General features: G+C 49.2%; 2 protein-coding genes across 13 annotated transcripts in view; one reads left to right on the top strand and one right to left on the bottom strand.

Annotated features, from left to right (window-relative positions):
• Positions 1-5,900: 5,900 nt before the first annotated feature.
• On the top strand, positions 5,901-8,430 carry LOC144933629 (insulinoma-associated protein 1a-like). The gene has a single exon (XM_078858629.1). The coding sequence runs from the start codon at positions 5,941-5,943 to the stop codon at positions 7,585-7,587; it is 1,647 nt and encodes a 548-aa protein (XP_078714755.1). The 5' UTR covers positions 5,901-5,940; the 3' UTR covers positions 7,588-8,430.
• Positions 8,431-10,212: 1,782 nt separating this feature from the next.
• The window catches only part of LOC144933630 (ral GTPase-activating protein subunit alpha-1-like), a 134,273-nt gene continuing 129,224 nt past the window's right edge, over positions 10,213-15,261 (bottom strand). For 11 of the 12 annotated variants that reach the window (XM_078858641.1, XM_078858636.1, XM_078858642.1 and 8 more), the window contains one exon: positions 10,213-11,532. In XM_078858641.1, the coding sequence (XP_078714767.1) occupies positions 11,378-11,532 (155 nt within the window). In that variant the 3' untranslated portion in view covers positions 10,213-11,377. Of the gene's footprint in view, positions 11,533-12,662; positions 12,703-15,261 lie in introns of all 12 variants that reach the window. The other variant, XM_078858637.1, reaches the window with a different exon arrangement.

The raw sequence follows: 15,261 nt of genomic DNA on the forward strand, positions 1-15,261 counted from the left end.
CTCCGCGTTGACCAATTTACTCTGTATCTAAATACAAATGAACTCATTCCAGCGCGCCCGATAATTGTTAAACACGTGCCATGTGACATACACACAAAGACAAAGATCATCCGTATAAAATTTAATTTGAAGCTTTCGTGACTGCAGGAATTACTCTTTGGATCTTTCGGTAAAGCCACGTAGAAATAAAATAAATAATAGAATACGACGTTTCGATTGCAAAACAAGCAACCATCATCAGGTGTGAATGCAAGCTCGGTGACAGACACACATACATACAGAGATAGACAAACACTGTATGTGTGTCTCTCTCCGAGTTTGCATTCACACCTGATGACGGTTGCTTGTGTTGCGATCGAAACGTCGTATTCAATTTTTTTACCTCCGTATAGCCTTAGCAGACTGTAGGGGTAAGTGCTGTTAGCGAGCACCTATGAAGGCCGGAATGGTACACGAGGGGATGGGGTGGCCAGCACCACGCCCGACCGCCTTTGTCTCCCTGGTGGCGATGTTTATACACCGCACCAGATACTAATTTGAGGCTGAGTCGACCTAGGGGAAGCCCGGGACCGGTTCAGATAATCGTCACTGGTGTTGGCCGTGAGCAGGAATTGAACCCGTGTCGCCGGGTTCATAGCGCAGCGCGCTAACCGCTACACTACCGCTCCCCACTAACTCACACTCACTCACACTCACTCACTCACACACACTCACACACACACTCGCATGTACACAGACTGTAGACCACAACATTCACGCATCTATCGTCATGTACCTACGTTCCCCTCCAGGGGCCGATGCAAAAGACATCTCCACACATGACGATGTCAATCTGCGTGAATGTCAACCAGAGACGTGCATGAATTATATTTTGTTTCAACCACGGGCGCGTGAATGTATGTTACGGTGCACGATAAATATTTTAGTTTTTGTAGCACGCTCAGAAAGCCCAACATCGTTCGGAACAACGCATTTCCATGAGCGCAGTTCGTAGCCAGTGAGTCGTTTCGAGAATTGTTGTTGGAAATTTGGTTTTAAGTAACAACAGCGCTTAATTTTATTTTACCAGTCATGGTTGGAGTTGGGGGGGGGGGGGTGCAAAACAAATAAAAGACCCATAGTGTTGTAATTCGCTTTTAAAATGAAGATTGACTGTTGGAGCTTTTCGTGGTATTAATATCACTAAGTGGTTTACACTGTGCTTTGGTTAATCCCGTCTGTAATCTGCAGCTGTATGCTAATTGCACGGCGAGGCGCAGCGTCGTCTGCTGCACGACGTGGAGCGGCGTGCGATGTCCGTGGTGTCGCGTTCAGCGGCGCTGCCACCCGAGTTCGATTACCGTTCACGGCCAACACCGGTGACGATTATCTGAACCGGTTCTGAGCCTCCCCTAGGTCGACTCGGCTTCAAATGAGTAAGCTGGTGCGGTGCGTGAACATCGTCACTGGGAAGACAAAGGCGGTCGGGCGTGATGCTGGCCACCCGCCCCCCCCCCTCGTGTGCCGCGCCGGCCTTCATAGGTGCTGGTCGCTAACAGCACTTGCCCCAACAGTCTGTTGAGGCTACACGGGGGGCTTTGTCTGATGGCCATTAAGCATAAGGGGAGGGGAGGGGGACCCTGTATGGTGAATGGTGATGATGGTGGTGGCGATGATGATGATAATGATTCTGTAATGGAATAAAACAACATAAACGTACTGAAGAATAGGAGAGACGTAAATCAGCCTTGTTAAATAGCCAGGGGACACAAAAAAAGAGAAGCAAACGTTTTCGTAAATGTGTAATGAATCATCTATAACAGACGCACTCTTTACACATACATTACCATGCACTGCCTCGTCATTTAGAACTGCCGAGGATATGCGCTGAGATAAACTAAACGATTTAAAACAACACTTTGGTCACAATAGGCCATAAACAATTGATAACATGTCGTATAAGTGGTGCTCCGTTGGCCGAACGCGTTGGTTGTGTCGTGCAGAGATTTACTTTCACGTGAACATAACATGAGCAGTGGACCAGCGGGGCTGAAATGATGATGTAGAATTAAAAGACGAATTATGGACTGGCCGCACCTTTTTATTTTATTTTACCCAGACTTGTAAAACGACCACCAAAAAATTTCATTCCCCGAAAAAGCGACCCATTATTTACCGTCTTGCTTCACCATTCGTGAATATACTTAAACGCTATTTTGCAAGGATAATGCATGCAGGCAATGTGCACAAATTACTTTTTTTACACTAAGCCGTGTGATCACATTCAACAAATCATCTTCCGTCTTGTATCTCCACGGTAAAAAACAGTAAAATATCTTATAACCTATCCAGATGATCGGCCTTCCAGACTTTTTTTTAACCAGAAGCATTTTGTTCAAACACACAAACTTTGCTTTGGCTTCGCCCTTCTGGACCTCATCAAGCAGCCGTACGCGCTCAACAAACACTGGGCCTGCTCCATCAGATGTCATTGGTAAGCGTGACCCCGCCACAACATGTCGGGGGCTTTCTGGCGAATCCGTTGCTCCCGCTGCTTGATGATGGGAGCCCTTAATAACCACGCCGTGCGGGTCGTGGGGGCACATCGACCATACTTCGACACGCTGGTCAGTGGCGGGTCGGTCAATGCGGGGAGCGTAACAGCGGTAATAGTTATGCTGCATTGCCCTCTGCAAAAAAAACAACAAGAACAACAACAACCTAGGAGCAAATTTCGATTTAAAGCTTTCGTGACTGCAGGGATTCATCTTCTTGGTTCTTTCGGTAAAGTCACGTAGAAGGGATATAATAAAATAAAATAAATTTTACATAATAAAATAATTCTCACGACGTTTCGGCCACAACGCAAGCAGCCGTCCTCAGGTGAAGAACAGGTCTGGTGGTGTTCATTCAGGCGCTGTCTTTCCGACAGACCTGTTCTTCACCTGAGGGACGTCTGCTTGCGTTGTGGCCGAAACGTCGTGAGAATTATTTTATTATATGGTTTATTTTTATTATTTTATTATTTCCCTTCTACGTGACTTTACCGAAAAAACCAAGAAGATGAACCTAGGAGCAGTTGCAGCCTTGCCACATGTTTTAACGCACGAGTCCTTAACCGTCGAAAGAGCCTCTCCCAGGCTCGTCGCTGCCGAGCGGCTGAACTCTGGCGAGCTCGGACGCATTCCGTGCGAGCGATTTAGCCAAAGGTAAAACAAGAAACCACCACAACACCGTTGGTCTCTTCTACCAAGAGCCTCAACGAGCTCGCATAGTTGGAGCGCTGTGGGTAATTCGCGATGTAAAAATCACCGACAATTTACCGAGGTTTCATGCGTGCGTGCGTTCCCGTGTTGATTTCGGACCGCTCGCGGGGGATCGGGATCGCAATCGCTGCATGAATGGAACTATTAAGGGATTAGATGGGTATACGTCCTTGTGTACAGTACACAGAGCGGTAATCAACTTCTGTGTATCAACGGCTCCGACGACAAAACGCGCGCCGACTACCGTGAGACGCACAAAGACAAAGATCCCCCGTGTAGCCTTAACACACTGTTGGGGCAAGTGCTGTTAACGAGCACCTATGAATGCCGGCACGGTACACGAGGGGGTGGGTGGCCAGCACCACGCCCGACCGCCTTTGTCTCCCCAGTGGCTATGTTTACACACCATACCGGGTACTCGTTTGAGGCTGAGTAGACCTAGGCGAGGCCCAGGACCGGTTCAGAAAATCATCACCGGTGTTGGCCGTGAGCGGGAATCGAACTCGGGTTGCCGGGTTCGTAGTGCAGCGCGCTAACCACTCCACCACCGCTCCCCACTGTGAAACGCGCACGCACACACACGCGGGCACATTCACGCGATTGGTTGTTGTTGTTGTTAAAATTCCACCTTTAACAACCCGGAGTCTATAATGTGTGGCATTGGTGTCTTCGCTGGTGGTGGTAGGGGGGGATAAAATGTCGCGCGTGAGTCCCATGGCTATTGTTATTATTGCACAAGAGAGGCCTGCATTGAGGTTCTTTGGCCACTTCCGATCGTGAGTGAAAAATTGCAAGAAAGCGGAATTCTCGAGAGGGCGGAAGCTTGACCACGCACGCATACAAGGGGTTAACACTCAAAGCCCCGCACAGCGGAGATTCCTGAATCCACATCCATTAATGTACTGTCACGTGTAGGCTATCTTGCAGCTCAAGCCTATAACACCTGATATCGCCAGGAGGTCTTTCATCCAAGTCATGATTACGATCAAGCCCACTTAGCTTCCATCATCCGATGGGTGTATAGGTGTTAAAGGCGCAGCGCTGCAATGGCATTCTCACGGCACTGCCAGCAGGAGGGCCTCCGCTCGAGGGAGCTCTGGAGAGCCCCTCTCAGGAGTGTTTTGGCCTACTCTTCCAAGCTGGCCAGACGTCTTAAAAGAGGTGGAAGAATCCGCACTTGACGTCACCGTACGCGACCTGCCGATCGACCACAGGATTTCAAGTTTAACAGCGCTAACCGTTACACCACGGTAGCAATCCTAACGGGTGTGTATTATTCAGGAGGGGTAAGTTGGCCATCGTATAGGCATAACATTTTCACAATGATAACATCATCATCAGTGCCTCGAGACCTCAACAACGTCACCCCGCTGCTGTATCAAAGTCCCCGATGCCCCCTTCTGGGATCGTGCTGCTGTCACCATCCTGGAATCTAACCCAGAACCCGAAGAACGCTGGCGAAGGGAGTGGAGCGACGCGGACGTTCAGAATAAACACCTCCTCATTCGAGAGTCAAACATCATCGGCCTTGACATTCCCCCTCTGGTGGTGGAACCCCGGGTCGTATCAGAACATTAAGAAGCAGATGCGCACATCTCCTTCATAAAATTTTAATTAAAGACAAAAGCCACGGTGCGATTGTGGCCATGCAACCTAAACTATGGACCGTATAGAAAACGCCACTGTAGTCTGAGCTCCTTCAATGTTTGAACAGCAAAAACTACACGAACTCTATCCTGAAAGCCCTCTCGTCGCGGCTAACAGACCTCCAAATCGCCATTTAGCTCATGAACTTATTGCCACACACGCAAAACATTGTTTTTTTCTCTCGACAAGCCAGCACCGGCGAACACGAACAGCGCTCGAGCACAATGACTCGTGAGAGAATCTCTCGCTCCCTCCCTCCTCCCTCGCCACACCCTGCCTGCCTGCCGGTGATGTGGGTGCGTGCGTGCGGAGAGGGAGGGAGGGAGCGGTGCGGTGGATTAGCGGCGCGGCCGCAGCGGAGCCCCGGGCTGCTCACACAAAGCGGCGAGCACGCGGACAGCTCCGGTGCTGAATTCGGCGTGACGGGAGGCGCGTGGCAAGCGAGTGAACGAGCGAGGGGGGACGTTGCACTCCAGCCGTACTGACATATTGCGCAGAAGTAATAAGTTGGTTGCTTCAAGTGACGACGACGATGATGATGATGATGGTGATAATAATTCTACTTATAAAAAATAAAAACAAAACCCACCCCACGTATGCGCCACTGGACTACACAGGGACATGGGCAAACATTCCGTGAGTGATGCGTACAACTGTATGGTGGAATAATGCGCGTTTATTTCACGACTTAATAGTGATTTGCGAGGCGTGGCCCCCAGCGCGAGTGTGGATTGGAATACGACCATCAATCTCGCCAGCCAGTGAGGCTCAGTAGCGTCGTTCTATCTACGCCGCCCGTCCGTCTTGGGATTCGGCGCGGAATAAATTGCTGTAAATAAATTGCAGGCGCACCGCGAATAAGAAGCCAGGTCATTTAGGATAGACGGAAGGCATTTACTATTAACTGTATACACGCCCCGCCCGCTCATACCCAAATTTGACATCTGCTCCACCCATGCAGCTTAGGCTCATTGTCCTCATTGGCTGTTGCCTTGCTACCATCTGTGACGGTGGTCAGACAAAGACAAGCATTCTCATATAAGAGGTGATGAGCACGAGAGATGCTACTACACAGAGGGACTCGAGCCTCTGCTCCCCTCCCCACGCGTTGCTACAGCGTCACCTGCATGCCCCCAAAGTGCTTGGGCTAAACCCGCAGAGTGTTGCATACTGCGAAGCGATTTTCTTTGGGGGGGGAGGGGGGCGGGGTGGAAGGGTGCAGCAGTGCCTTAATTTACCCTTAGCGGTGCCTTGCACAAACCACGTCGCCAAGATGCCGAAAGGATTTTTAGTGAAGAGGAGCAAGAGGTCCAGTGCCATGTCTTACCGGCCCCGTGCCGGTGAAGACAATGGCTTGAGCCCTGTAATGTGGCTTTCCCCGCCAGACAGCACCTACCCGGTGAACCTGGGCACCACCTGCACGGCCGTGTCCCCTCTGCCCTCCAGCTACCCACCGCCGTGCTCTTCCGCCTTCTCTGGCCGTGACCAGGAGCCATCTGTGGGGTTTGGCAGCCCGGACTCTGGCTATGCCTCTTACAGTCCCACCAGGGCCGTGAGCCGAGAGGACGCGGTGTTGGGTTCGCCAGCGTCGGCTGCGCCCTATCCCGGCCAAAGCGTCTTTCCTAGCCTCGAGCAGATGCTGCTGGCCGCGCCTTCGGCTCTGCAGCCAAGCAACGTGGAGCTGAAACCGAGGTCGGGCCTCCCGAGCAGCTCACCCACGGCGGGTGCCAAGCGGCCCTCGCCCGAACCCGCCGAGCGCAAAAGTAGCAAAGTGGCCGCAAAAAAGCCCAAGGCGGCGCGCAGGTTAATCTTCGAGGACAACGTGACCATCTCGCCCGTGCTGGGGCTGCGGATCAAGGAGGAGCCCGTGGACGCGAAGCCCAGGTCCTCCCGGCCCATGGGGGGAGGGTACGTGTGCCAGCTGTGCAAGGAGGAGTACGGGGACCCGTTCGCGCTGGCGCAGCACCGGTGCTCGCGCATCGTTCGAGTCGAGTACCGCTGCCCCGAGTGCGACAAAGTGTTCAGCTGCCCGGCCAACCTGGCTTCCCACCGGCGCTGGCACAAGCCGCGCCCCAGCCCAGCGAGCGCCACGCCGGGGGGCAAAGCGGACGCGGAGGTGCCGACTGCGGGGGCCACCACCACCACCGCTGCCGCTGCTGCTGCTGCCGCCGGCGCTGCTCACAGCGACGGCTCAAGCGACCGGGAGATGCCGAGTCGCGCCTCCACGCCCTCGGAAGCCGGCTCCGAGGACGGGCCCTACGAGTGCCCGCGCTGCAGCAAGAAGTTCCGGCGGCGCGCCTACCTGCGCAAGCACCTGCAGAGCGTGCACGAGGCGGCCGTGGTCGAGGCGGTCACCTCGTCGTTCCCTTGCCAGCTGTGCGACGAGGTGTTCCCGGTCCCCGAGGGCCGCGAGCAGCACCTGCTGGAGCACGGGTTGCCTCGGAGCGGCGGTGTCGGCAGCGGTGGTGGCGGTGGCATTGCCTCGGCGTTCACCGCGCAGGCGGCTTACGTCTTGGACAGAGATGGTGCGACTGAGCAGCGGCTGGCCCTCCACCCACGGGACCTCTTCCCTTGCAAGTTCTGCCCCGCGACATTCTACAGCTCCCCGGGACTCACGCGCCACATCAACAAGTGCCACCCATCTGAGAACCGCCAGGTGATATTGTTGCACATGCCCCTGCAGCCGACTTGCTAGGCGAAAAAAAAAAGGAAAATTCGTCGGAGCGCTTGTTACGTGCCTTGTCGATTTAAAAGAGAGGGGAAAAAAACGTCGTAGAAAGCCTTCGTCGAGACTGAATGTTCACAACGAGAAGAGTTGTTGGGGACACCGCTGACTGACCTCCGCTCAATTAAACTCTCTGCTTGAAGCGCCGAAGGGTAATGGGAGCATTCACGGTACTTCACAAGGTTACTCAGCTTTTTTTTCCCCTCCCGTAGCGATTAGGATGCAGTTATAGCACGAAGCTTTTGTAACACTGTCGCCTTAGCATATAGAAAAGCCAAATGTAGGTTACGGGAGCTCTTCACGATATTACTTTTCGTGGCTTTATCGATGTGTGTAAATATTTGGTGAGAACCGCTTTTTTGCTATTTATCTGAGAGAGGATTAAATTAAGCGTAGTAACTGTATTTTATTAAAACAAATATTTTGTAATGTACTTTTCTATAGATGTGCTTAAATATAAAGTAGAATGTACTATTTTTGCAGCTTCGTACAAGTAGGGAAATAAAGTTTTATCTATCATGTTTAGGAAATATCGTGTGCAAATCGTTGCAACTTGGCACAGGCCCACGACTTTGTACGCCGAATGGCTATTTACTTATTGCAATTCACGATTAGAGGCCCTATTTTTAAAACGCAGTTTTGCTACTGTTTTTTGTGTACTAGATATTCTAGCCTTCCAAAGTGTACATGAAATGTCACCGCTTAATTACGTAAGTAATTGTACTCTTGTTTTACAAGTTTTATCGCGGAAAGCAATGTCTGTTTTTGAGACCCGTTTGTATAGATTTCGATTCAATAAATTCCTGTCCTGTTGCCGTGTCTCACCGCAGATTTCATTCGCACTGCAAACATGACTCCCAACAACACACACATACTACGTACGTGTTTAAAGCGTCAGCATTTACACTTTGGCATTCATCTATGAAGGGAAATTCAATTGATGGCCTGAAGTACAAAGTTAAGATTTTCTTTATTTACAAATAGTTTACAAACAGCAGGTTACCTCTGCACGGACTCTCCGTTTAGAGAGCGCATCCTCTCTTCCTCCTGCCACTCATCCTTCCCCCCTTCAAAGGTGAACCCCCAAACTGTGCAGCCTCCACCACACCTCGCTTCCCCGAGAGGGAGGGAGGGAAGGATGGTAGAGCGAGAGGGCTGATGGGGAGACGCAGCGAGACGGGGGAAGCGCTAGATTTTTGGTTGGAACGAGATTTGATTTAATGCTATTACGTAAAAGGAGAATATCTGCACGTGAGCGGAGAGCGAACGCAGAAAAGTTTAAGTTGTAGCCCTTTTGACAATCCATGCTGAAGGGCTTTCCACGGCGCGTCGGTGGAGGGGATTTCACTATATTTCACCACAACGGTCTTTGCAGGTTGGTGATAGGGGGCCCTGGGGGAGGAGGGGAGGGAAAGAGAAGCACCGGTTCGGATATCACTCTCCACCGATGATAGCCGTGGCCAGTAATTGAAGGTCACGTGGTTCGTATAGCGTGGTGCAGTAACCTTTCCACCACCAACCACCAAAACAGGGTACATTTTGAAATGACATCGAAGAACGTGAACGTGATCAAATGTTGGAAGTTAATTACGGTGTTATGTCGACATTTTTGTTGTTAAACTCATTACAAAAAAGGGACTGCTTGCCCATATAGATCTCAGAATGAGAATATTTGTTCCTATATGTCCTGGCAAATATATTAAAAGAGTAAGCTAACATGCCCCCCCCCCGCCCAACAAAAAGGCTTTACGTCATTTGCTTGAGATTAAAAAGCACCAGATGGCCTGGGATTTCACCGTTTGTGGAAACGGGCACGGGACTCGCACGATGTCCTCGCAGTGGGCGCAAAGGGCTGATCGAACACGACAAAAACCGCGCAACCTCCACCGCCCACTGAATTCTTTACCGCGAGAGAGGGCAAAGCCAGATATCGGCGCAAACTAGTTTTGCGTTCAGTGCCGCATGCATGCAGATGAACAAAGCGAAACTCGCAATACAACAAACAAAAACGTGGACGCAATACGTGAAACAAAAAATAAATCTACAGCAATTTTGTTCCTAAGCTTTAAATACCCCAAGTCTCGGCGGGGGGAGCAGGCATATGGTCGGGTCTCATATTTCAAACTCGATTAACATGACCACATAAGCCCACTGATGCGATGTTTTCTGTGCTGTACAGTTTGACAATTTTTGACTGGCATATAAAACCAAATCATGAGAGAGCAAAGCAAATTATGGCAGTATGAGACATTGGCAGAGCGATATGAAAATAGGAACTTGCAGATTAACTATTTCGTCTGGCAATCAGTATGGACTGGTTTAGGCACCATAAAAAAAAGGTAATTACTCTGTCTCCACAAATATTACGTTCCACACGACGCACCAAGTTGTACACAAAACCAGCGTCGTTAAGTTTGAAATAAAACAGTTTTAATACACGTGACGGAAGTGTATGTTTGTTCTCCTTCCGTGGCTACTGCAGAGAAGTAATTGTAAAATTACATCGAGGATGGCCAAATGACACCATAAAGAAACAGACTCTATCCCAGAAATCTGACTCACACACAGACCAAGGACTCACAGTAACGCTTGTCATGTGACCAAGTTGGTTTTTTATTGCATTTCAGATACTTCATATTTATTAGAAAACATACTGTGCGTAAATCCTTCTGCAGAGCTTGCACACAGTTTTAGGTATCTTAACAATGAAGACATTTGTTAATTGAAACACAGTCTGCTCATTTGCTTTAGTGTACGGAGAGTAGCTGATATTCTGGTATATCACACAACATAATCTACTATCGGAAGGAAATAAATATTGCGAATAAAGAAAAGTTAATTCGTTTCAAAAGTGCACATTCCATTATTTTTACCCCTAATTAGACACATTCTGTACGGACAATGCAAATACGGACAAGGTGTCGCAAGGACCACAAGACACAGGGCCTTGCATGTGACAGCTTGAGCGGTGGTGAATGGTTCACATGTTTGGGATGAATGATTATTGGTTTTAATCTTTAATTTACTTCTCGCCGACTCCGTAACCCAACGAAAGTGACACGTGATATGCCCAGTCACACATTGCTTTAGTACTAGAGATATATATAAGGCAAAAAAGCGATTCGGGTGATTTGATAAAACTGACGAGCGAAACAAAAGACTGCTTGCAGCTATAAAGGACCAGCCTTAAGAGTGCCATTGTCCATGGTGCTGAACAACATACCCCAGCGCAACTATCAAACGCTGCATACACAGTGTGCACTGACTAGAGACAATCACGAAGATGGGTTATACCGACACATTATAAATATGATGTAATTGCCAACTTTGAATGAGTATGCATTATTAATTACGCTTTAGTGGTTTGTTTACCATAAAATAATTTACTCTTAAAAAAGGCAATATATGCTTAGCTTTGGTACGAATTATTTTAATAAAAGTAAAAAATAAAGGAAGACTGCTGGAATGTACATCTTACAATCAACGGAAATTCGGAAAGGAAATCTCTCGCAGAAGAATAAAAATAACGCACCAAAATTACTTCATGTGTTTAATCATTCAGAAACGGAAGCTAACGCGCACGCAAAACAACAAACGAGCCCCTGAGGGGGCCCCCTCCTCCCCCCCCCACCGCTCCCTTCAGCACTGCAAACCTGCCGCGCACAGACCAGACGGAAACGCAAGAGGGGGAGAGCCGGCCACGCCAGTTGTGCGGGCACCAGCGGCCGTGGGCGTCGTGCCGGCTAGCGGTGGAGGGTCGTCAGGACTTCCCGACCGCGCCCGTGATGCGGCGCAGCCTGCCCGTGCGTCGGTGCTTGCCGAAGGGCTGCGCGTGGGCCTGCTTGGAGACGCTTTCGGCGCAGTCTGCCTCCTCAGCGGGGCTGTCCACCTCTCGGCTGGTGTCGTGCTCGTTCGCTGCAAGGCACGCGAGCGAGCGAGCGCGCAAACGCACGAGAAGAGCGGTCCAGGTGTTAATAATCTCGTACGTACAGTGCTGGCGACAGTGAGGTTCGCGCTTACACAGAGTAAAAATGCAACGTAATTAATACTATAGTTACAACTGCTGGCTGCTTTTGGCATGTACGGTGAACACACAGATGCTGCTGCTTTGGTTTGCGCCCACTGGAAGCACTTGGATCAACAATGCCACGGCCGGCGCTACGGCACTGCACAAATAGGGGACCGACAAGCCAAAACAGAATTCGATATCAGGCCACGAGACCAAATTTTCTGACAATACCACAAGATTAGTGAAGTCAAGGCGGTAATGTATTATGGATATTCGTTATACATTTTTAATGGCCACAAACAAATGAAGCCTGCTTTCAAAGGCTAGCGGTTAGATAATTACAAGCTTCTGCGGCCGCTTTCTTCTTTGCCGTTCATTTATAAACTACCGCGAATTAATCGAACATCTAGGGCGCAAGAATAATTTACGCAAGCATTATGTAATTTTAAGCAGCTTTTAATGAGCGTCTCCGAGTGGCCCTCCGCGGAGAAAGAGCGGTTGAAAGGCGAGGTGCCCGAGGTACGACGATCGCACCAAGCAGCAGGTGTGAGCGCGTCAACGGCATCAACGGCATCAACGGAGGCATTCGGGGCACAATGCCTGGCAACCAGCAGCTCCTCGCTTCGCGGCGTCGTCCAGCCGAGCGAGCATTATCGACCGCTCATCTCAAGATACTTTCACGGACGCGGCTCTCTCGGAGCGCCTCCTCCAAGCGCCGGCGCGCAGAGGTTGTTCTTAGTTTGCGCAACCTCTTCTTCCAAGTTTCCCTTTTAGTTTTCTTTAATTCCCCCCCACCCCCCATCCCCACGAAGGTTTATTTTGTTGGGGTTGCGGTGAATCGTATTAGTAAAAAAAAAACCGAAGAAAGCTTTAATTAGTGACCAATCGGGTTAGTGCAGCTGAAAACAAGGAAGGGGGAAAGTGCTCCGTGTGGTGCTGGTTAAAAATAACAAAAAGCTGGAACAAAAGCCGGTTAAGGACAGGAGAGCTTGGCAGTGTGTGGCCCTTCGCGAGCATCTCGGCCCCCTTCTCTTACCTTTGTTTCTGCTTGGGAGAAAGGCGTTATGAAAAATGATCTGGGAAAAATCAAAATTTTAACGTAAAACAAATACAGCTACAAATCGCACCCGAGTGACAGCGGCAGCGCCCAGTCACAAGAGTGGTGAGCGACTCCCGCACGAGGCAAGCGCCGCGACGAGGGCAAGACCGGGGAGACGACGCAAATCGCACCGCTTGAGACGCCCACCTGTCGCCGGCACCTCGCATTGGCCGCGGCACACGCTGTCGTCTCAGGCAAAACCGCGTGAGTTTTTTATTCCAGCACAAGAGTAACGACAACAGGAAGGACTGCGTCACCGCACCTAAACGACGCAACGCACAAATGCGTGCTGCTGAACGTCACGCCCCTTTTTTTTTTAAGACGCAAAAGCTTAACGGTAAAGTGATTTTTGTTTTTACATGCGAGAACGTTACATCGGTAGGTGACTGTTGACGAATTCATTTTGCGAACAATAAATAAATCGAATTAATCGTAACCTTGCGGGCTGGGGGAGGGCAAAAAACCTCAGCGCTTGGCTAGAAGAATGTTGCAACAGGCGATCTTTGCGGCTCATTTTAATCCCACAGGTCAGCTCCTTACGATGACAGGTTAACCAGGGTTCTCTCTTTTTTTTTAAAGCTTTCGTGACTGCAGGGATTCATCTTCAGACTCTGTCGCCTCGACGGACCTGGTTTTCACCTGAGGACGGCTGGTTGCGTTGTGGCCCAAACGTCGTGAGAATAATTTTATTATGTTTTATTTTTATTATTTTATTACTTCCCTTCTACGTGACTTTACCGAAAGAACCAAGAAGACAGGGTTCTCTCGTTAACTTTGGACAAAATCAGAGAATTCGAAACATGATCAGAGATGAAATGTAATCAATTTCTATATGTTCATGAACAATTAGTAATGATTTGTGGATTCTTGCAGTAAAAACAAAGAAAGACAAGACACAACCATCTCAAAATTTCCACTCAACCCACTGCATCCCATGATTAGTCATCCACGCTGTAAACCAGCCAATATAAACCTCAATCAAAATCAGAGAGAGGGACTCCGCATTATAGCACGCTCGTGTGAACTTCAGTGACTGAAAAGACACAAGATCCCAAAAATTACAGCCCTTGGACGTCTAATTCATCTCTTCGCTGGCAAATAATGTGCATCACAAGATATACCAGTGATTCTATCCTTCAACCACCTGCAAAAATTACTTATGGTAAAAAAAAAGTGCCATTCTCTTATCGCAATGCCAAAGACCTCGTGATGATATTTAACAATGTTTAAACTTAAATGCATTACATTTATTCACAACTTACTGTGATAAATTATGATAGCTTTGAAAATTAAATTTGACGTCTTCAACAAACCCAGTTTTCACGAATCCAATTTCATATTTTTTTCTCTCTCTGAACTTGCAGTAAAAAAAAAGTTTTTATTGAATAGTTTTCATTACGATGTCTCTCCTGACAGATCACTGGCATTTCCGCTGGTAGCGCCAGAGGGAAATGAACGACGCCACGCTAGGTCCCCGCCACTCTCATCACCGCTGCTGGCCACGCTGCTGCCATGGAGAATCGGACATAGTGGGGGGGGGGGGGGGGGGCATAGCGATTCATTTTTCCTCTCCATTTTGTCATCCCGTTTGCATCATTTCTTTATTGTTTTGTCTCGATGTACATTTGTTTGTTAGCCCCATCAAGATAAATGTAACATGTGGATATCTTGATTTGAAGCTTTCTTGCCTGCAGGAATCCATACTCTTTGGTTCTTTCAGTAAAATCATCAGGTGGGAAAGCTGATGATGGATGCTTGTGTTGCGCCCGAAACGTCGTGATTTATTGTATTTTATACCTACGTGACTTTACCGAAAGAACCAAAGAGTACGTGGATACACTAACAAAAACGCCGTCTAGTACTACACACATGATCTCATGCCTTTACGGTGAACCTCAAAAGGCAAAAGGGCAGCGCTGCAACTGCTTGCTCACAACATTGCTACAAGGAAGGGCCTCCACTAGAAGAAGCTGAAGAGACCCACCCCCCCCTCTGGAGGGTATTTGGCCTACTCTTTCAACGCTGACCACGCATCTTAGAAGAGGGGCACCTTCTGATAGCAATGGACGCGTCGGGTTACACCCCCATCGGACACATACCACAAATATAAGCTGGGGGGGGAGGGTGGCGGAGGGGTAGGGTGCACCTTGGGGGGAGGGGGGGCGTGTTTAAGCTAGTTTGTAAAGAAAGGGCCCCGTGGTGGCAAGATGTTAACTACCTCGACTGGTATGCACGAGGTGATGGGTTCGATCCTGACCCTGACGCGTATATTTGGAGTTTGTGTGTCTCTCTCGCTCTGTGATCGCGTGGATTTTTCTCCGGGTCCTCGGTTTTTTTCCCCCTCCACATTTATAATCAACATACGTTTAGAGTATTTGGCTACTGCTATAAATGCCTACGCGATAAGCCACTTCGTTGGGCGACCATTTGTGGCCAGGTCGATTCTGGGAAGAAAAAAAAGTCTATAAAGCTCAGTGGGCCTTACCTGGTAAAATAAAAATAGTATATTTTAAAATAGTTTTTAATTACCCTCTCA

Source organism: Lampetra fluviatilis, chromosome 7 (genome assembly GCF_964198595.1).
Source record: "Lampetra fluviatilis chromosome 7, kcLamFluv1.1, whole genome shotgun sequence".
NCBI classification, from domain to species: Eukaryota; Metazoa; Chordata; class Hyperoartia; order Petromyzontiformes; family Petromyzontidae; genus Lampetra; species Lampetra fluviatilis.